This window comes from Pristis pectinata, chromosome 2 (genome assembly GCF_009764475.1).
Source record: "Pristis pectinata isolate sPriPec2 chromosome 2, sPriPec2.1.pri, whole genome shotgun sequence".
Classification (NCBI taxonomy): Eukaryota; Metazoa; Chordata; class Chondrichthyes; order Rhinopristiformes; family Pristidae; genus Pristis; species Pristis pectinata.
The window spans coordinates 136,515,703-136,538,124 of record NC_067406.1 but is presented as its reverse complement, the minus strand read 5'-3'; the positions used below and the strand labels follow the sequence as shown (position 1 = coordinate 136,538,124).

Here is a 22,422-nt window from a genome sequence, read left to right as displayed (position 1 = left end):
CCTCAGTTTCCATTACTTATTACAGACCAGAATGAACCAGAATTGAGCGGGAAGCGGTTTGAAAAGGTATGCCCGTTGTTTGTTGTTCTTGTTGGTATGGTGAGTTGATAGGCCTGTTGATTAGCTAATTGGATAATTGGGCAGCAGCTGCTGATAAAAAGAAGTTTGGGTCAGGCAGAGCAGCCACTGTGGAGTGGCCATCGTTGGAGTGGGGAGTTGAGACTTTGGCTAAAGAGGTGTGAGGAGGTAGAGTGGGTGAATGGAGGCTTCTGATAGGTTCTCCTTCTTTCTGTGTTATTTTAAATTTCTTTGTATAGAACAGTGGGAATGGCAGTCAGGGCAGAAGTGTGCTCCTCCTGTAGGATGTGGGAAGTTAGGGAGACCTCCAGTGTCCCTGAGGACTACATCTGCAGGAAGTGCGTCCAGCTGCAGCTCCTTACAGACCATGTCCGGGAGCTGGAGCTGCAGCTGGATGAATTCCGGATCATTCAGGATGCTGAGGAGATGATAGATAGGAGTTACCTGGAGGCAGTTACATCTTGGGTCCCGGATGTAGGTAGCTGGGTGACCATTAGGGGTGGGAAAAGGAAGAGGTAGTTGGTACAGGATATCCCAGTGACCGTTTCCCTTGATAACAAGTACATCATTTTGGATGCTGTTGGGGGGATGATTCACCAGTGGAGAGCCACAGCAGCCGGAGTCTGTCTCTGTGGCTCAGAAGGGAAGGGGAGGGTAAGAGGGGTGCGATAGTGATAGGGGATTCGTTGGTTAGCGGGATAGACAGGAGATTCTGTGGACAAAAATGAGACTCCCGGATGGTATGTTGCCTCCCAGGTGCCAGGGTCAGGGAAGTCTCAGATCGGGTCCACAGCATTCTGAAGGGGGAGGAGCCAGAAGTGGTGGTGCACATTGGCACCAATGACATAGGTAAGATAAGGGATAAGGTCCTGAACAGCGAGTATTGGGAGTTAGGAAGGAAGCTAAAAAGCAGGACCTCAAGGATGGTAATCTCTGGATTGCTGCCTGTGCCATGCACCTGGGAGGGAAAGAATAGGAAGATATGAAAGACTAATGGGTGGCTGAAGAGTTGGTGCAGGGGGCAGGGGTTCAGATTTGTGGATCATTTGGAGCTCTTCTGGGGTGGGTATGACCTGTATAAAAGGGACAGGTTACACCTGAACTGGAGAGGGATCAATGTTCTTGCGGGCAGGTTTGCAAGAACTGTTGGGGAGGGTTTAAACTAGGTTGGTAGGGGGATGGGAACGGGAGTGTTAGATTAGAAGATGGATCAGTTGGTGCAGAAGTAGATGTGATGTGTACGGCGAAGGTGAGGAAGGTTAGGTGGGTTGAAATGTGTTTACCTTAATGCAAGAAGTGTTAGGAACAAGGGTGAAGAACTTAAAGCATGGATCAGTACATGGACTTACGATGTTGTGGCCATTACAGAGACTTGGCTGTTGCAAGGGCAGGAGTGGCTGCTTAAGGTTCCGGGGTTTACATATTTCAAAAGGGATAGGAAAGGGGGTAGAAGGAGTGGGGGGATGGCATTGCTAATCAGAGATAATATCACAGCTGTAGGAAGGGAGGACATCATAGAAAGATTGTCTATTGAGTCAGTGTGGGTGGAAGTCAGAAACAGGAAGGGAGCGATCACTCTATTGGGAGTATTCTATAGGCCCCCAAATAGCCATTGGGACACTGAGGAGTGGATAAGTAGGCAGATTTTGGAAAGGTGCAAAAATAACAGGGTTGTTTTCATGGGTGATTTCAACTTCCCTAATATTGATTGGCAACTCCTTAGTGCAAAAGGTTTAGATGGGGCAGAATTTGTTAGGTGTGTCCAGGAAGGATTCTTGACACAGTATGTAGACAGGCCAACTAGGGGAGATGCCATGCTGGATCTGGTAGAAGGCAATGAACCTGTTCAGGTGAAAACCCTCTCAGTGGGCAAGCATTTCAGGGATAGTGACCACAACTCCTTGACCTTTAGCACAGCCATGGACAAAGATAGGAGCAGATATTATGGGATAGTATTTAATTGGGGAGGGAAAATTACGATGGTATTAGGCAAGAACTGGGGAACGTAAACTGGGAACAGATGTTCTCTGGTAAATGCACTGCAGAAATGTGGAGCTTGTTTAGGGACCACTTACATGGGGCTCTAGATAGGTTTGTCCCACTGAGACAAGGAAAGAATGGTAGGGTGAAGGAACCACAGTTAACAAGAGAGGTGAAAAGTTTAGTCAAGAGGAAGAAGGAAGAATATTTAAGGTTTTGGAAACAAAAATCAGACAGGGCTCTTGAAAATTATACGGCAGCCAGGAAGAAGAAGGGACTTAGGAGAGCCAGAAGGGGGCATGTGAAGGTCTTGGTAAGTAGGGTTAAGGAAAATCCTAAGGCGTTCTACACATGTGTGAGGAACAAGAGGATGACTAGGGTGAGGATAGGACTGCTCAGGGATAAGGGGGGAAAATGTGCCTGGAGGTGAAGGAGGTAGGGGAGGTCCTAAATGAATATTTTGCTTCAGTGTTCACCATGGAGAGGGACTTAGACAAATGTGAGGTTAGCGTAGAACAGGCAAATGTCTTGGAGCATGTTGAGGTTAAGAAAGAAGCAGTGTTGGAGCAACTAAAAAGCATGAGGATAGATAAGGCCCTGGGTTCGGATAGGATATACCCCACGGTGCTATGGGAAGCGAAGGAAGAGCTTGCTGGATCACTAATGACGATCTCTGAGACCTTCCTGGCCACAGGAGTGGTACCGGAGGATTGGACGATGGCAGACATTGTTCCCTTGTTCAAGAAAGGTAAAAGGGATAATCCCGGGAATTATAGACCAGTGAGTCTTACATCAGTGGTTGGCAAACTATTGGAGAGGATTCTTAGGGACAGGATTTATGAACATTTGGAGAAGCATAGTCTTATTAGGGATAGTCAACATGGCTTTGTGAAGGGCAGGTCATGCCTCACGAGCCAAGTAGTTTTTTGAGCAAGTGACAAGGCAAATTGATGAGGGTAGTGTGGTGGATGTGGTATATATGGATTTTAGCAAGGCATTTGACAAGGTTCCCCATGGTATGCTTTTCAGAAAGTCATGAGGTATAGGGTCCCTTGAAAATTGGCTGTATGGATTCGAAATTGGCTTGTGCAGAGAAGGTTGTAGAAGGAGAGTATTCGACCTAGAGGTTGGTGACTAGTGGGGCAGGACTCTGTTCTGGGACCCTGCTCTTTGTGATTTTTATAAATGATTTGGATGAGGAAGTGGAAGGATAGGTTGGTAAGTTTGCAGATGACATGAAGGTTGGTGGTGTAGCAGATAGTGAAGAAAATTGTCGTAGGTTGCAACGGGACTTAGACGGGGTGCCGAGCTGGGTGGAGAAGTGGTAGACGTTCAATCCAGAGAAGTGTGAAATGATACACTTTGGAAGAACAAACTTGAAGGCAGAGTAGATGGTTAATGGCAAGATTCTTAGCAGTTCCTCTTAGGAGGAACAGAGAGAGCTTGGAGTCCAAGTTGCCACACTTGGATAGGGTAGTTAAGAAGGGATATGGTGTGCTAGCCTTCATTAGCTGGGGGATTGAGTTCAAGAGCCGTGAGGTAATGTTGCAGCTCTATAAGGCTCTGGTTAGACCACACTTGGAATATTGTGTTCATTTCTGGTCACCACATTATAGGAAGGATGTGGAAGCTTTGAAGAGGGCGCAGAGGAGATTTACAAGGATGCCGCCTGGGTTGGAGAGCTTGTCTTATGAGGAGAGGTTGAGCGAGTTAGGGCTGTTATCTCTGGAGCGACGATGAGAGGAGACTTGATAGTGGTATATAAGGTTACGAGAGGCATAGATAGAGTGGACAGCCAGCATCTTTTCCCCAGGGTGGCAATGGCCAATACAAGAGGTCACCCATTTAAGGTGAGTGGAGGAAAGTTCAGGGGAGATATCAGATGTAGAGGCAGAGGTGCCTGGAACGTGCTGCCGAAGGGAGGGGTGGGAGGGGCCAATACAACAGGGTCATTTAAGAGACTATTAGATAGGCATATGGATGAAAGAAAAATAGAGGGTTATGGGAGGTGGAGATAGATTGAATGTGGATAAGGTTTATATAGGTCGGCACAACATCGTGGGCAGAAGGGCCAGTACTGTACTGTTCTATGTTCTATGTTCTAACGTTGTCTGCTTTTGAAAGTTGAGAGGATGTTACAGGCTTGAGGGTTTGCATTCCACTGGTCACTCCTCTGTGCATCCTACACCAAAAGCAACCCACTGAGTCTCCTATCCTCTCCCCCTACTGATCCTGTCTGCCCACCATCCCTCCCTTATCTCGTCCCACTTCTCTCCTTCCTTACTTGTCAGATTCCAGAAACTGCAGTCCTTTGTTGTCTCCACTTACCACCTCCCAGCCGCTGTCACTGTCTCCATCATTAGGGACCATCCATCATTAAGGTCCCTCACCACCTGGGACACACCCTCTTCTCATTACTACCATCGGGGAGGAGGTACAGGAGCCTGAAGACCAACACTCAATGTTTCAGGAACAGCTTCTTCCCCTCCGTCATCAGATTTCTGAACGGTCCATGAACCCATGAACACTACCTCATTATTCCTCTTTTGCACTATTTATTTATTTCTGTAACTTATGGTAATTTTTGCATCTTTATGTCTTTGCACTGTACTGCTGCTGCAAAACAACAAACTTCACGACATATGTATGTCAGTGAGAATAAACCTGCTTCTGATTCTCCCCCTCCCACCCCCATCTGACTCCACCTGCCCATCAGCCCCTCCAAACCTGGTTCTACCTGTCACTTGCCTCACCCTTCCCCCACACCTTTTTATTCTGGCTCTCTCCCCTTTACACTCGCAGATGCAAGATCTCAGATAGTCATCGACTATCTCTTTGCCTTCACAGATGCTGCTTGACCTGCTGAGTCCCTCGAACAGTTTTTGTTTAGCTCCAGGTTCAGGCCCCTTGTGAAGTCTCACCAAAAGTTTCTCTCTATTTCCCAATGCATACAATGACTAAACTTAAAATATACTGAATAAAATTCTCTGGGGTATTGTGAGATGATGAAAGGTTATATATGAATGCAAGATTTCTTTATAATCCAGCAATGTGGTTCTGAGATAGCTATTTGTCCGTCAGTCATGTACCCTCATATGCTTCTCCTGTATCCCCCAAGACAGGCACTGTAGTGTAGTGGTTAGCGTAACACTATTATTGCGCCAGTGACCCGGGTTCAATTCTGGCCACTGTCTGTAAGGAGTTTGTACGTTCTCCCCGTGTATGCGTGGGTTTCCTCCACGTGCTCTGGTTTCCTTCCACATTCCAAAAGACGTACAGGTTAGAAAGTTGTGGGCGTGCTATGTTGGCACCGGAAGCGTGATGACACTTGCGGGCTGCCCCCAGAATACTCTACGCAAAAAAAATGTATTTCACTGTGTGTTTCGATGTACATGTGACTAATAAAGAAATCTTATCTTATCTTACCTTATTAAAAGCTGAGCTGTAGTGAGGAAAGTTAAAGGAATCCAACAGTTTTATTACACACTGTGAATATATACAGCAACACATGTAACTTGTCACTGCAGAAAAATAGAAAAATAATGACCATGCTACATTTCCCCACATCAATGGATCATTGAGGAAGTGGCTGAGGCAGATACAATAACAATACTTAAAAGACACTTGGACAGGTATGTGGATAGGGATATGGGCCAGACGTGAGCAGATGGGACTAGCTGAGATGGGCATCTTGGTCAGCATGGACGAGGTGGGCCGAAGGGCCTGTTTCCATGTTGTGTTGTTCCATGACTATCCCATGAATTAAACAAAATAACAATTGACGACACTTTTGGATTCCAGCATCTGCAATCTCAGTGTCACCAAGAGGATTCTCTATATTCCCCAGTGCATAGCATTCAAATGTAACCTCTCTCACTCAGTCTTGTCCCCCCACATCCTCCCTGCCCTCTGTTGCCTGTGACTCTGAGCTCCTATCTCCTTTCATTTCATTTTTAACCCACCTACATTGTCACAAACTCTTCCATTCAAATATTTTGCACATCAATTTGTATGGGAACCTCCATCAAAGAGACTGAATAAGTTTGATATTGTTTAAAATTCCAACTGAGATTGAGAATTGAGTAAGAATATGTCAGTTTTGCTAAGAAAATTGGGGCACAATCTCCACAGCACCTCACTTAAATCAGACAAGATACAAGGAGCCTTATTCTAGGAATTCCATATCAATGAAAACCTTAACAATTTTTAGCTTCAAAGCATTGGTCTCTTTGAGCCCTGGGTCACAAACATGCCTGACTGTGAAACGAGGCAATTTAGTTTGTGTGCTGTGGACTCAATTGTACTGGGACCAGACTGAGCCCAATACATAATTTAACAAAGGACCTTTGACCTTCAGTAGCCGAGGACCTGTGTCAATTTCCATTGATTGCATAGGAACCCGCGAATCTGTGGTGATGAGCAGTGTGCATTCTCAGTATGAGCTAGCTGATCTAAGGGCATCATGCCTTAAGAAAAGAGAACAATTTCACAGCAGCAGTGTACATCAATACTGCAGCTCAGTGTAAAATTTATGACCCATTTGTCTGCTGTCAGGGTAAGCATGTCACAAAAAAGGGCATCTTTCTTGAAGGAAGAAGACAACCTCACCAGCTCTTCTGGGAAGGCTATACCTGAATCAAGGACATGGGCATGGCTTTAACTCTGACAGCTTTTGGAGAAGTGCAAGTGTTGTGGGAATGAACCGATGTATCTATAACCTCCGGTCGTATGCATTTTTATGAATGATTATCAGAATGTTCCTAATTGCCACTGTTCCTAACTGCTCTGCCCGTGACTGCAAGAAACTGCAGAGAGTTGTGCAAACAGCTCAGCGCATCACAGAAACCAGCCTCCCCTGTCTATACTTCTTGCTGCCTCAGTAAAGCAGCCAGCACAATCAAAGACCCCACCCACTCCGGACGTTCTCTCTTCTCCCATCTCCCATCAGGCAGAAGCCTGAAAGCATGTACCACCAGGTTCAAGTACAGCTTCTATTGCACTGTTATAAGACTATGGAATTGTTCCCTTGTACGATAAGGTGGACTCTTGACCTCACAATCTACCTCGTTATGACCCTGCACCTCATTGCCTACCTGCACTGCACTTTCACTGTAGCTGTTACACTTTATTCTGTATCCAATTATTGTTTGACCTTGTACTACCTCGATGCACCGTGTAATGACATGATCTGTATGAACAGTATGCAAGACACATTTTTCACTGTACCTCAGTACACGTGACAATAATAAACCAATTCCAATTCTAATTCCAATTCCAATTCAGTCCCCACTCTTTCTCATTTATTTGATTTTAGTATCCTAGAATCATTGCTTGCAAGGACGGCATGTATAATCCATCCCTCATTGTCCTTGAGATTGTGGTGCTGAGCCACCTACTTGAACCACTGAAATCCTTCTGTTGGAGATACCCCCACAATGCTGTTGGGTAGAGAGCTCCAGAATTTAGACCCAGCAATGATGACAGACTGGTAATATGTTTCCAAATGAAGGTGGTAGGTAACTTGGAGAGGACCCAGCAACTTGTGGTGTTCACACGCACCAGTAGCCCTTGTCCTTTTTGATAGTAGATTATGTACCTTTGGGAGTGGCCAAGGTGAGGATTCACAGTGCACTTGGAGGTAATAGATTGGGTGGGGCTGTTGCATCGAATGAATGTTTCAGAAGATGGATGAGCTACCAATTAAATTGGCTGCTTTGTCCTGCATGGTGTAGAGCTTCTTGAGTATTGTTGGAAATGCACTCTTCAAACAATTACCTGAAGCTAGTTGAGGACAAATTCCCACCACTATTTTACCATATTCCTGACAGAAGGAAGACAGCTGGGAAAACATTCAGGTCATGGATTTGCCCATCCCAATTTTAGTTTTACTCCCTCCTTGGCTTGATCAGGGGAGGATTCTTCTCTACTTCAGGATTGGTGGGGTTGATGGATCTCCCTGGACTCATTTCATCTGCTTTTACAGCCCATAAGGAATCACCTCGATTATAAGAGGCCAGTGCACCTACCAACAAGAGGCAGAAACATGCAGGAGGGCAGGAACAAAATTCTACGGAATTGCAACCCTGTCCCCCACCCATCCCTTGAACTACGACTGTATTTAATTCAGACAGTGTGCAATGAAATGTTCCACTGGAATGAGACAAACAGAGAGTCACTGGTCAATCACAGTTGTATAGAGAGGCAAAATGACTCTGGTGCAATTGTCCAATAATCAAATTCGTGGATGCTTTCTCTGAAGCATATTTCCCTTACTTCCTTATGGCATACAACAAGGTTATTCAGCTCATCGAGTCTACGTTGGCTCTTAGAACATTCCCCATTCATATCACTGTAACCCATTCTCTCTCGTATGCCCATCAACAGCACCCTGATTGTCCCATGCTGGGGGTGAATACAGTACCAACTGATCTGCCAACAAGCACAGCTTTGGGATGTTTGAGGAAACCAGGACATCCACACAATCATAGGGAGAATGTGCAATCTGCACACAGACAGCACTGGAGGGCAGGATCAAGCCACGCTGGAGCTGCGAGGCAGCAGAACTACCTGCTGCGCCACATCTTTGATTTCTGGAAGGGTTACTTTTTAATATAGGTTTGCATGACGTGGTTCTCTTACTGAAGTTGATTCTTTGGGCAGTCCTCTGCTTAACTCCACCATGGTGGAGGAAGTCAAATGTCCAAGAACTGCACAACTGGGACATTGGAAGGTGTGTTCTGGAGTAACCTCATGTTAGTGCTTGCATGTAACCCATTCATGATACAGGCCAGATGGCCTTCATAAACTGAACTGGGTAACTCAAAGGCATTTGCAATCCATACACTCAGATCTTCAAGTCAGACTCCTCAAACCCGACTGCAGTAAGTCATGGTATATTAGCTTTCTTTACAAAGGTTTGGACAAGAGATTTTTTTTAATACAATTACCATCAGGATCAGTGATAACGAGGGTGACCCATTGCCTTATTGAGAATGTACAAGCCTGTTACAAATATTTGTCGTACCTTTAAAGGTTGACTGAAGATCTTTCCCATTATCTTCATCTATCTTGCCCTCCAGAGAGTACAGTAGACTCCACACATCATTCATGTAGGCAGAAATGTTTACAACCTTCTTTTGCAGAAGACCCAGTTTAATTTCCTGATTATACAGCTTGTCGTTGAATTTTGCTGCTAATGCTTTGAAACATCAAAACAAACCATTAAAGTTATGATTCAGTCCATACACACAAAGTCTGATTGTACTAAAAAAGAGTCAGCCGACAACTACCTCCTGTGAGTGTCTCCTGTGTTTACTAATATATATTTTGCTGAAATGTCAATGGTTTCTTTTCCAGTATTATATGAGAAGCTGCCGCACCTGCAGTGTGAAATTTGCATTTTGAACTTGCTGTGCAAGTAAAACACACAAAGATCATCCCCAATGCTACAAATGCATTTGATTTAAATGTCAAGATACTGCAAGGAGGAATAATCTCTGCCGTACTGTGAATGAGGGGTCTGCTGCCAATCACAATTACATTACTAAGGACACAAGACATGGAAGCAGCTGGTTTGCTGTCTAATGCAGTGACATTCTCCCAGGACCCTGGTCTAATGAATTGAAGGGATCTCCTTTATCATATAATTTAAATCTTTATATTGATTTTTTCTCAAAGCCACTTATCAAAATATATTATCGGCATTCTCCCAACTCAATTATTTTAACCTAGGGATGGGTTGCAACGGGTAAGTGAAGAAAATTATCTCAGAAGTGTGCAGGAACTGCAGGTTTGTGAATTCTGAAAGAGATGCTCAGAAGAGTCTCAATATATTTACACTTTTGTTTTGGAAGTCATAGAGTCGCACAGCAGGGAAACAGGTCCTTCGGCCCAACTCATCCATGCTAGCCAAGGTGTTCACCCAAGCGAGTCCCATTTGCCCCTGTTTGGCCTGTATCCCTCCAAACCATTCCTATCCATGTATTTATCAAAATGTCTTTTAAATGTCAAAATTGTACCAGCCTCAACTATTTTCTCTCACAACTTGTTCCACATATGCACCACCCTCCGCATGAAGAAGGTCCCATTTAAATCTTTACCCTCTCACCGTAAACCTAGGCCCTCTTGGTTTTTGGTTTCCTTTCATTTTGGTTTGGTTTTCCAGATGGATCTGGTGAAGTTTAAAGTAGTTTCAGTCTCTCCCCCATCCAAGTTTCCCTTACACTGCCCTAAGGGGTCATGGCTGTGACTTGGTTCTGTTTCGGGCAGTTTGGAATGTGCCCCAATATTATTTCTCACACCAAAATGAAAGTGTTGGTATACTTTACTACTGCACTTCTGTGAAATGTCATGGCATCTATTTTCAATGTTGTTGGCACTATATAAATTGAAAGTTTTTCATGAACATTCTTGCTGTCAAAATATCATTGTGCCTCATGACGCTTGGCATTATTTAAATGCAAATGGTACAGTCAAAGTCGAGTTTATTGTCATATGCACAAGTACATGTGTGCACAGATGCAATGAAAAACTTACTTGCAGCAGCATCACAGGCACATAGCATCAGATAAGCAGCATTCACAAGAAAAACATAAATTAAACACAATTTTTGCAAGGAAGAACACAACGAGAACAGAAAAAAACAAAGCTACATTTGATGAGGGACAGCTGCATGGTTTCGTACAGGTACCCATAACCTGCTGTCTGAGATGGTCTGCTCGGCATTGCAGAAATGGTAGCACCACTATTATGGTGCATTTAATGGCCAGTATTTGCACAGCAGGTATGAATCCACCTTAGCCCAGAAATCCAAGTCTTGCCCATTTCAGTCTGAGTAGCTTTTCATTAATATGAGAAAGGTTCATTACTGCTAATGAGTCTCAATGACACTGTAAATTAATAAATACTAATACAAATATGGAGTCTTATTCCTTCAGCATTTAATTATTTTTGGAGATTTTGTTTTAAAATGTTAATGTTTACAGATTTTTCAGCAGTTTCCTTTCGGTCTCTTTCTCCCTCTCCCAATTTTTAAATCTTTTCTCTTTTGCCTTTCTATGTCTTTCCCAGATTTGACTTTGGATATAAAAACTCTAACTTACGGTTTTGTGGTCACTGCGCTGTTAACTTCACCACTTTCTGATCTGATTGGTTAAAGAGGAACTTAAGCAGGTTACAATACTGAGGAAGTGTAACAGTGACTTGCCACTTAATATCCTAAAGATGCAAAACCCCACTCGCTATCCCTTTGTTGTAAATCCTAACCCAGTTATAATACCAGTTCTTTTCCAATGAAGGAGCAGATTGTGGTGGTGAATTATGAAATGCAATTGAAATAGGATAGCAGTGATCTTAACCTCCAGTAACCTATATGGGATGAACAGGGCAGGATTAGACCAGGCAATCATTTTAAATTCATCCAATATTTTCTTCTATTGCCTTTAAGGGCAGTATATTGGTTCTGTTATGAGTCCAGTAACACAGAGGCATATTGGAGTATTTTCAGACCCTAACTAGAATTGATGAAAGGAATCCACTGGATTTGAACTTTCAGAAGGGCTTCAGTCAGGTGTTTAAAACAAAATTAGGGACCACGGGAATTGAGGATTGGTTAACTGACAGAAAATGAATAAAAGGGTGATTTATGAGTTAGGAGGTTCTGAGTAGTTGAGTGCTTCAGGGATCAATGCTGGGGATCCAACTATATCACTGAATTGGATGAGGGGATCAAATGCAATATATCCAAGTTTGCTGAAGATGCTAAGCTTGGAGGCAATGTGGCTTGTGAGGAGATTTTTTTTAATACATTCATTCAAGGGATGTGGGCTTCGCAGGCTGAGCCAGTATTTAATTGCCCATCCCTAGTTGCCCTTGGTGGTGGTGGTGAGCTGCCTTCTTGAACCACTGCAGTCCTTGAGGTGTGGGTGTACCCAAAACATTGCCAGCGACTGGATGGATTGGTGTCCTTGTATCCAGGCCACTGAGAGTTAATGCATGGTACAGCAAGCATTCAGGAAGCCATTCACTGTTTTGGCTTCATTGTAAGAGAATTTGTATTCAAGAGTAAGAACAGCAATTAAATAGGGCCCTGGCGAGACAACATCTGGAATATGGTGTCCAGGTCTGGACTCTTTATCTAAGGATAGAGGACGTGTGGAGCTAGTTCACCAGATTAATTCCTGGGCAGGTGAGTTTGGCCATTGAATAACGATTAAGCAAACCCTTGAGATTTTAGTATAAGAGATCTCACTGAAACCTATAAAATCCCTACAGGGCTTACAGGGTGGATACAAAGGTGAACCAAGGACTGCAGTCTCAAAATAAAGTCAGCTTTCACAGAGACAAGAACTTTCCTCATTCGTTCGTAGAGAGCTCCTAAGGGGTCTGCAGAGGCTTTGTGCATCATATAGTCAAAGGTAGATAGATTTTTTTGATATTATTGGAATCAAAGGACATGGGGTTAGTGCAGGAAAATAGCGCTAAGGTTAAAGATGATCCTTGATCTTATTGAATGGCAGAGCAGGCACAGGAGGATGAACGACCTAATCCTGCTTATACTTCTTACTTTCTTGTGTTCGCATGACCAATGATCTGGAGACACAAATCCCATACAGCAAATTGGAAATTTCAATTTAGGTTCATTGACTAAATCCAGAATGGTTTCTGTGAAATGAATAGATTATCATAAAGAAAAACACGTCTGCTTCACCAAAATCCATTCGGAAGGAAGTAAGCCTTTCTTGACCTATATGTGACTCCAAACCCACAAGACGAAAGTGTGAGCTAATCCGAGTAAGGATTCTGAAATGTCTTGGCAACCCTCTCAGCTCAACCAGGGAATGGAAATAACAAATGTTAGTCTGAAAAGCATCCCATGTTGAATTAATAAAAGATCAAATTTTTTAATAAATGACTTGGATGAGGGGGTAGAAGGGTGGGTTGGCAAGTTTGCAGATGACACAAAGGTTGGTGGTGTGGTGGTTAGTGTAGAGGATCACCGAAGATTGCAGAGGGATATTAATAGGATGCAGAGCTGGGCTGAGAAGTGGTAGATGGAGTTCAATCCGGAGAAGTGTGAGGTGGTATACTGTGGAAGGACAAACTCCAAGGCAGAGTACAAAGTTAATGGCAGGATTATTGGTAGTGTGGAGGAGCAGAGGGATCTGGGGATCCAAATCCACAGATCCCTGAAAGTTGCCTCACAGGTGGATAGGGTAGTTAAGAAAGCCTATGGGGTGTTAACTTTCATAAGCCGAGGGATCGAGTTTAATAGCCCCAAGGTAGTGATGCAGCTCTATAAAACTCTGGTTAGACCACACTTAGAGTACTGTGTCCAGTTCTGGTTGCCTCATTATAGGAAGGATGTGGAAATGTTGGAAAGGGTGCAGAGGAGATTTATGTTCTTATGTACTATTCCTAATGATTCTATTGAGAATCAGGATTTAACTCCTCACTGTGGTTCATTATGCGAGAAGGTGGTCTCCAGTTTTTACAGAGAACTCTCAACTCTTGTGTCCAAAGTCTGGGGGCAAAAGTCGGACCTGTTGATCAACATGTGAGATTCTGTCATTAACAAGTAGCACCGCTTGAATCACACTGAAGGCCTGACCTTCAAGGCACAGTTGTATATTTCTCCAATATGTGTTTTGCTCTGATGCTGGAATTGGCTTTTTCCCAGTTTGTTTTGTGTTAACGTTCCTTGACCCTGTGATTGGATGTTTACAATTTATCTTGCACCTTGTTTTCTTGGTACTAATTAGCTAAATGGGTTTGCAGAAAACTGCTTTCCGAACCAGATGTGGGTGTATCAACTGCATAGTTTTTATTTTTTTAATCAGCTTTCTATGAACTAGTTGTAGCACCATGGTCAGCCGATTCCTCAGCTGAGTTTTATTGCGGAGTTGGGATTCTTCATGATGTCTCTTTCCGACACTGCACCACCGACCCAAACTCTCGTATCTCAGGGAATTTGAAAAAATGAAACTTCAACCATGATCTTGAACAAGAAAGGATTAGCCTGTACTTAATCCTATTACTGACTCCCTACAAAGGAAGAGTAGACCATTCAGCCTTTCAGACTTGTTCTGCCATTCAATAACTCAAGCCTGATCTGAGGAACTCAGTGGGTCAGGCAGCATCTATGGAGGAAATTGGACTATTGACGTTTTGGGTCGAGAGCTTCATCAGGACTGGCCTGAAAGTCAGTTGCATTTCCCTACCTTGCTTTCATATCTCATAATTTACCTGCCACCAAAAGTATCTGTTAATATCAGTTTTGAAATCTTTAATTGACCCCCATGAGCTCTTCCCCCATGGAACAAGAAATTTAGATTCCCACTATCCTTGGAGGAAGTTACCCAACTCAAATTTTAGTGTGAGGCTGCCCTGACCTTAACCTTCCCATGAGAGGAAATAGCATTTTGCAATCTACCTTACCAGATGCTGTAAAAACCTAGATAAATCACCCTTATTTACAAGGCAGACAGCACGCCCAGGTCCTAGAAGTGAATAAGTAAGACAGCCAATCCCCTACTACTTAAGGAATGAGTATGCATAGGTCCTGGAAGTGAATAAACATTGTAGCCAATCCCCTGCTGTAAAAAGGAACGAGTATGCACAGGTCCTCGAAGTGAATAAGTAAAGCAGCCAAGCCCCTGCCACAAAAGAATCTATCTCTGTAGTAAGCTTTAAAATGAGATGAAATAGTATCAAGTGTAGCTAACCTGGATCATAGTGGCGTTGAGGATCCTTGGGGAGATCAGCTCCAGTTCTTTGACTCTCAGCTTGGTTCTCCTCTGCTTGTCTCTTCAAATAATCTATGATTAATACAGAAGTTTGAGAGTAAGTCTTCACTATTACCAGATGCTATTTGTGTGTGTGTGTGTGTGTGTGTGTTTGTGTGTGTGTGTGTCTGTGTGTTATGAACCAAGCATTCATGTACGCTACAAGGATTCAAAGCATACTTCATGTAGATATGTAAATGAAAATAAAAAGAACTGTGGATGTTGAAAATCTGAAATAAAAGCAGAAAATGCTAGAAGCACTTAGCAGGTCAGGCAGTATCTGCAGACAGAGAAATAGTGTTAACTTCTCAGGCCTTAGACCCTTAGTCTGAACTGAGTCCTGATGAATGGTCTTTGACCTGAAAGGTTAATTCTGTTTCTTTTTCCACAGATGCTGCCTGACCTGCTGAGTGTTTCCAGCAATTTTTTTTTACTTGATTTTATTGCAAGCTTCTGTGCTTTATCAAGATGACGTTGGGCCGAGTCTTTTGGCTGTGACCAGGGGTCCTGAAGGAAATCCTGGGTTCCAGATGAGAGAACTGAAATGAACTTCCATGCAGGTGATGTGAGCCTAGGAATTACTGACTGGTTCAGGAGGTGGAATGTGTCAATGTATTCAAGCTGATGGCTTCCCCAGAGAATCCAATGGCTGCCTTCCAGGAATTCTACAAGATTGTACCAGGTCAAACCAGGAATAAGAAGCCAGACCCCACCTGATGTAACTGGACATTCCAAGTAGGCAAATTAGACGGCAAAGAGGAAGGTAAATTATGCTGTCTCATTATTCCACTTTAGTTTAATGCTTTTAACTATTTATAATGTTTGTCCTAATTAACTACCTTTTTAATCATTTTAATGATTTGTTTTTTAACTTATTTAGTTCAATTTTAACAGTTTTTATATGTAACTGAATGTCAGAGACATTTAAGCAGTTAATATCCATAGCAGTAGACAAAGCCCCGCCCCCAGTTTTGTGACCAATCAAATGCTCCTGAGGGATTTCTGGAGGCAGGCTCAGCAGCAGAGGTCCAATCACCTTAGAGATATGATAACTGGCCTCAAGGATACAGAGGGCCAGTGAAATCAACCTGCTACTGGCGGAAGGAAGTGCTGTGTACAGGGACCACTGGTAGTGACTCTGGTTGCTAAGCTTGTCCCAACAAGATCCATTGTTCCTGGACAATCAAGCTTGCCATCCCTCCAGGATTGCCCCAAGAGTTTCCAGGAACTTCATCTCCAAAATCCCATTGCAAACCATTTCCAGGAGGGAAATAACAAACATAAATGCATTAAAAGAGAGTGCATACTTTTCACTAAGGACCCTCACCAGGGAGGAGGTACAGGAGCCTGAAGACCTACACTCAGCAATTCAGAAACAGCCTCCTCCCCTCCGCCATCAGATTTCTGAATGGTCCATGAACCCATAAACACTGCTTCTTTATTCCCTGTTCTTTGCACTATTTATTTATTTTGTAATTTATAGCAATTTTATGTCTTTGCACTGCACTGTTGCTGCAAAACAACAAATTTTATGTCGTAGGACGGTGATAATAAATCTGATTCTGATTCAATTTTGTTCATTGGGTCTTAAAATGATTGGAGTAGGGCCATAACTTGATATGTGATTACTCCAGGGGTACAAGGGTAGCCTGAGGCAGTGAGACAGCAGCTTTGGCTCTCCCAGGATAAGGACGATACAACAAGTGAAAGAACCCCCGATCCTCGAAGCTGTCATTTAACCAGTAAACACAGAACCAGTAAAGAACAGCTGGTGCTCACTGGAGCAGATTGTAGTACAGCCCAACACATTCAGAACCACTCCCCTTAGATCAGAAAGCCACATGAATATTCAGTGCCCTAATTTTTGGCTGGAAATTCGCCTGATTTGGGGAAGATTTAGGCTGTAGAAATTTCAGCTAGATACTTAAAGAACAGCAGTCAGAGTGGATTTCAAGTTCTGTTCACTACACCAAAACATTTCCAAAACAACCCTCTCTTAACTTCCAATTTATTATCTGAACTTGAACTCCCCAGTTGTGTTGCTGGATTTGAACTCCCATTTTAGGTCAATAGTCCTAGTTTCTGGATGCTATTCCAGTAATCAAAGATAATGCTACAAGATCCGAATTCGGCTGAGCGCACACTACCTTTGGACTGCTTGAAATCAGAATCAGAATCAGACTTATTATCACTGACATATGATGTGAAATGTGTTGTTTTGTGGTAGCAGTACAGTGCAAAGACATAAAATCTATAAATTACAAAAATAAATAAATAGTGCAAACAAAAAGGAATAATAAAGTAGTGTTCATGGGCCATTCAGAAATCTGATAGTGGAGGAGAAGGAGCTGTTTCTGAATCATTGAGTGTGGGTCTTCAGGGTCCTGTACCTCCTCCCTGATGGTAGTAATGAGAAGAGGGCATGTCCCGGGTGGTGAGGGTCCTTAATGATAGATGCTGCATTCTTGAGGCACCACCTTTTGAAGATGTCCTTGATGGTGGGGAGGGTTGTGCCCGTGATGGAGCTGGCTGAGTCTACAACCCTCTGCAGCCTCTTGAGATCCTGTGCATGGGAGCCTCCATACCAGGCAGTGATGCAACTGTGATAAGTATATAGGTTGGACCCTATACTTATCCAAGCAAGAGGGAGAGTGGCCAGTGGCAGAATCACTTGGCTATGAAGGTAAGACTTTATTCCTTGGAACATAGAAGATTGAGGGGTGACCTTAAAGAGGTGTATAAAATCATGAGGGGTATAGATAATGTGAACATACATAACCTTCACCTTAGGGAAGGGGAGCTAAGAACTAGAGGGCATAAGTTTAAGGTGACAGGTGACCTGAGGGGTAAAAGCGACCTGAGGGGCAACTTCTTCATGCAGAGGGTGATGCGTACATTGAATGACCTGCCAGAGAAAGTGTTGGTTGAGGCAGGTACGATAACATAGTTTGAAAGACATTGGATAATTACATGGATAGGAGGGGTTTAGAGGGATATGGGCCAAATGCAGGCAAATTAGACTAACTTAGTGGGCACCATGGCCAGCATGGGCAAGTTGGGCCGAAAGGCCTGTTTCCGTGCTGTATGACTCTACAACTGTATGACACTCGGCCTTGTGTTCCTATGTGCCTGGTAATACCAAAGGAAAGCAAGCAGACTGCCTTTTAGACTGGAGGATTATGACCTTAGTGTTGGGGGTCCAGGTTTCTGAAGTAGATTGGATACTCTGAAATTCCACAATTTCATTCCAATCCCTTCTTCAAAGGAATTGCTCACCACAGCAATTAAGGCAAGGTTTTGTACAATGAACCCAACCTGTGGGGCTGATGGAGCTTGTTTCAATACACCATCTTCTTCCTGCCTCCAACCGTAAGAATCCATTCTCCTTCTACAGAACTGACCACACAAATGAGCTTCCCCTATACCCAAGGGATCTGCACAGAGTAAAGTGGTAAATTGGTTTATTATTGTACAGTGAAAAATGTTTTCTTGCATGCCATCCATACAGATCATTTCATCACATCAGCTGATTGAGGTAGTACTAGGGAAAACAATAACAGAATGCAGAATAAAACGTTACATTTACAGAGAAAGTGCAGTGCAGGCAGACAATAAGGTGCAAGACCATAACAAGGTCGGTTGTGAGGTCAAGAGTCCATCCTATCATATCAATAGTCTTATAACAGCAGAGTAAAAGCTGTACTTGAGCCTGGTGGTACGCACTTTCAAACTTTCATATCTTCTGCCCAATGAGAGGGAGGAGAAGAGAAAATGTCCAGGTGGGCGGGCTGATGGCACGGTAGTGTAGCGGTTAGCGTAACGCTATTACAGCAGCGACCTGGCTTCAATTCCACCACTGTCTGTAAGGAGTTTGTACGTTCTCCCCGTGTCTGCGTGGGTTTCCTCCGGGTGCTCCGGTTTCCTCCCACATTCCAAAGACGTACGGGTTAGGAGCTGTGTGCATGCTGTGCTGGCGCCGGAGGAGTGGCGACATTTGCGGGCTGCACCCCAGCACATTCTCAGTAACGCAAAAAGACGCATTTCACTGTGTGTTTCGATGTACATGTGTCTAATGAATAAATATCTTATCTTTGGTTACATTGGCTGCTTTACCAGTTCACCCAGTGGTGGAGTTAGCTCAGATCAAGGTAATATCTGCAACTGTACGGGTCACACGAAAATGCTCAAAAGGGGGAAAGAAAACAGTTGTGGATGGCGATAAATAACAAAAACAACACACAGCACAATAACACATCAAGATGTTTGCACAATAGTTTATCTTGACACAAAATTGCATTGGTATCATTAACAATCTAATGGGAAGGGACTGAAGTCTGCTCTTGATGGGTGGTAAATGCTTGCTATTATCTGTAGTGCTGGTTTAGCATGGTAATTAGGGATGGCATGCAAAGTGACAGTGAAAATGCGGATGGCAATAATTACACAAACAGCAGGGAGGAACACAGAGCAAGAGAAGGTTAGTAACTTTCTTTCTTCTCCCTTTTCCTTCTTCTTAATCTGTGCATTGCTAATGGACTAAAACCATCAGTCCACCAGCAGTTTTGGATGTTGTGCAGTGACCTTTAAGGGATGATGGGGGGGGGGGGGGGGGGGGGACTCTTTAAACCTGAAATCCACTCCTGGCCACCACAGTTTGAATGTCTGGGTGGAGCTGTCTGTGACTTTCAGCGTGAGACATCACTCTGTTACTGACTCACAGGCAATTTGCCTGTCAAGTGCCACATAATCTATTGTGCCAGTTCACTCGCTGTTAAATCTGGTCACACATTTATGCTCTTTTAAGTGTGAGGGAATGTTCGTTGCCCCATATAAATCTGCAGTTTCCTCAGGGTAGATTTTTGCCTTCATTCCCTGACAGGGTAGATAGTAGGAACTTCATAGATTCTGCCTGAGTTTTAATTCCACTGATTTCAAAGCATTAATTTACCTCCTGTTCGTCACAGAGTGCTTTACCTTAAAGTTGAAGACCACATTTTCATGGCCCCCAACATAATCCCTTCAAAAAATGGAGGCTGCCACACCTCAAGCTCTCAAGTTCCCTCCCTAAGTCACTCCATTCTGTCTTTAAGATGCTCTTTAAAATCTACTTCTTTAACGAAGTTTTTCATCACTGTACCTCCTGTGGGACAATCCTGAATCCTGACTGAAACACCCCAGAGAATTGCCCCGGGATGTGACACAAGTGCATCAGGGTTTACCAGCATCAGGCACTTTCATTGGCTGAGCACTGACCTTTTGGCTGGCAGTCAGCTCCGATATATCCAGGGCAGCATTTCCAGTTCAATGATGTCACTATTTTGTGCTTCATCCTGTATACCGGTTGGTTCCGGATCTGATATCTATGAACAGAAATGTCCGAAAGGTTTAAGATAAGATAAGATAAGATATTTATTTATTAGTCACATGTACATCGAAATACACAGTGAAATGCATCTTTTTGCGTTAGTGAAAATGTTCTGGGGGCAGCCCGAAAGTGTCACCACTCTTCTGGCGTCAACATAGCATGCCCACAGCTCCTAACCCGTACGTTTTTGGAACGTGGAAGGAAACCAGAGCACCCGGAGGAAACCCACACAGACACGGGGAGAACATACGAACTCCTTAAAGAGAGCAGCGGGAATTGAACCCAGGTCGCTGGCACTGTAATAGCTACACCACCGTGCGCATTTAGTGTGAATACACTAACTTTGTGGTCATGCTTTCTTTAACAAACCAATTATGTTTTAAATTAGCAGTTTCATGCGTTCAGTAGCGTGATGATTAAGTGATTGGGTTAATGTCTGAAAAACTGATGAAGTGACATGAATCATGGGTATGTATCCTTACCCCTTCATTGCTACTAGTTTAGGGCCAGGTGTCTTCTTACATTCAGTTTTGGTCACCCATTTGTAAGAAGAATGTGGAAGCTTTGCAGAAGAGGTTTGCCAGGATGCTGCCTGGATTAGAGGGCATCTGCTATAAGGAGAGGTTGGACAAACTTAGGTTGTTTTCTCTGGGGTGGCGGAGGCTGAGGGGAGATGTGGTAGAAACTTATAAAATTATGAGAGTCGTAGATAGACAGCTGGTATCTTTTTCCTAGGCTCGAAATGTCTCATACTAGAGGGCATGCAGTTAAGGTGAGAGGGGGTAAGTTCAAAGGAGATGTGTGGAGCAAGTTTTTTTCACAGAGAGGTGGGTGCCTGGAATGCACTGCCAGGGGTGGTGGTGGAGGTAGATATGAGAGAGGCATTTCAAAGGCTCATACATAAGCACATGAATGTGCAGAGAATGGAGGGATATGGACATTGTGTATGTAGAAGGGATTAGTTTAGTTAGGTGTTTAATTAGCAGTTTATTTGGTTCAGCACAACATAGTGGGCCGAAGGTCCTGTTCCTGTGCTGTACTGTTCTATGTCCTATGTTCATTATGGCATCTTCTGTTCATCATCACTTTCTAAGTACAACTGAGGATGGAAACACATATTGGCTTTTCCCCGAGAATGAACGCAGAAGTATATGGGGAGAGAATTTGTCTTTGATCACCAAATAAGCAAGTAAGAATGTCATCCATTCAGTGAATTCTTCTCCACATATTTGGTTCCTTTTATTTTAAAGAGACCAGATATCGGGAACTGTGAACAGATAGTACTGAAACTCTTGCTTATGTTTAGCACAAGTGATCAAAGATAACTCCTCCATGGCTTCCCCCATTCTCACTGAGGTAACCATTAATAATGATTTTTATCGGGATTTACTTCCTTTCCTGCTGCCATGGGCTATGGAAGTTGAATCTTTCAGTAACAGACAGTATTTGTTCTCCATATTAACTGGATTACATCACATTCCTCCTTGTTATGGTAGTTGGTGTTCATTTAATCTTGATTACCAACAGTTGGCTTGTGAATTAATATCAGATTAATGCATCATTAACAGTGCAAAAACCAACAGATTGTGGAAATACAGCCAGACTAATGGGAGCTTAATGCAGCTTCCTGGATGACATGGTGATACAGAGCAGGTGTGGAAACCATCTGCCTGAAGCAGAATGAAAAGGTGTTTAAAAAAAAGCCAATAAAAGCAGAGGAGTATGACGGGTGCAGGAAATCACTCAATACACCCTGATACCAGAGGCAATGTCACTGGGGATGTCGTAAGCCAAAGATCTTACAACATGAGGTAAAAGCTGGAGTTAGACATACAACTCCCGATTCACAACAGATCTGATGCTTCAAGTCAGAGAGTAACACAGCACAGAAAGAAGCCATTCAGCCTAACTCAACCGTGCCATCTAAGATTCCCATCTAAGCTGGTCCCATTTGCTTGTGTTTGGCCCATATTGCTCTAAACCCTTCCTATCCATGTACCTGCCTTTTAAATGTTACCATTGTACCTGGCTCAACCACTTCCTCTGGCAGCTCATTCCATATACGCACCACCGTCTGTGTGAAGAAGTTGCCCCTCCCTTTTAAATCTTCCCCCTCTCACCTTAAATCTATGCCCTCGAGTTTTTCATTCCCTTTCCCAGGGGAAAAAAACTGTGTGCATTCACCTGATCTATACCCCTCATGATTTTATACACCTC

At 43.5% G+C, this 22,422-nt stretch overlaps 1 protein-coding gene across 1 annotated transcript in view; it reads right to left on the bottom strand.

Annotated features, from left to right (window-relative positions):
• The window catches only part of LOC127567468 (multimerin-1-like), a 72,451-nt gene that overhangs the window by 20,894 nt on the left and 29,135 nt on the right, over window positions 1-22,422 (bottom strand). The window contains exons 3-5 of the mRNA XM_052010417.1: window positions 20,094-20,200; window positions 14,781-14,873; window positions 9,083-9,256 (exon numbers count right to left, since the gene is read on the bottom strand). Of these exons, the coding sequence (XP_051866377.1) occupies window positions 9,083-9,256; window positions 14,781-14,873; window positions 20,094-20,200 (374 nt within the window). The remainder of the gene's footprint in view (window positions 1-9,082; window positions 9,257-14,780; window positions 14,874-20,093; window positions 20,201-22,422) is intronic.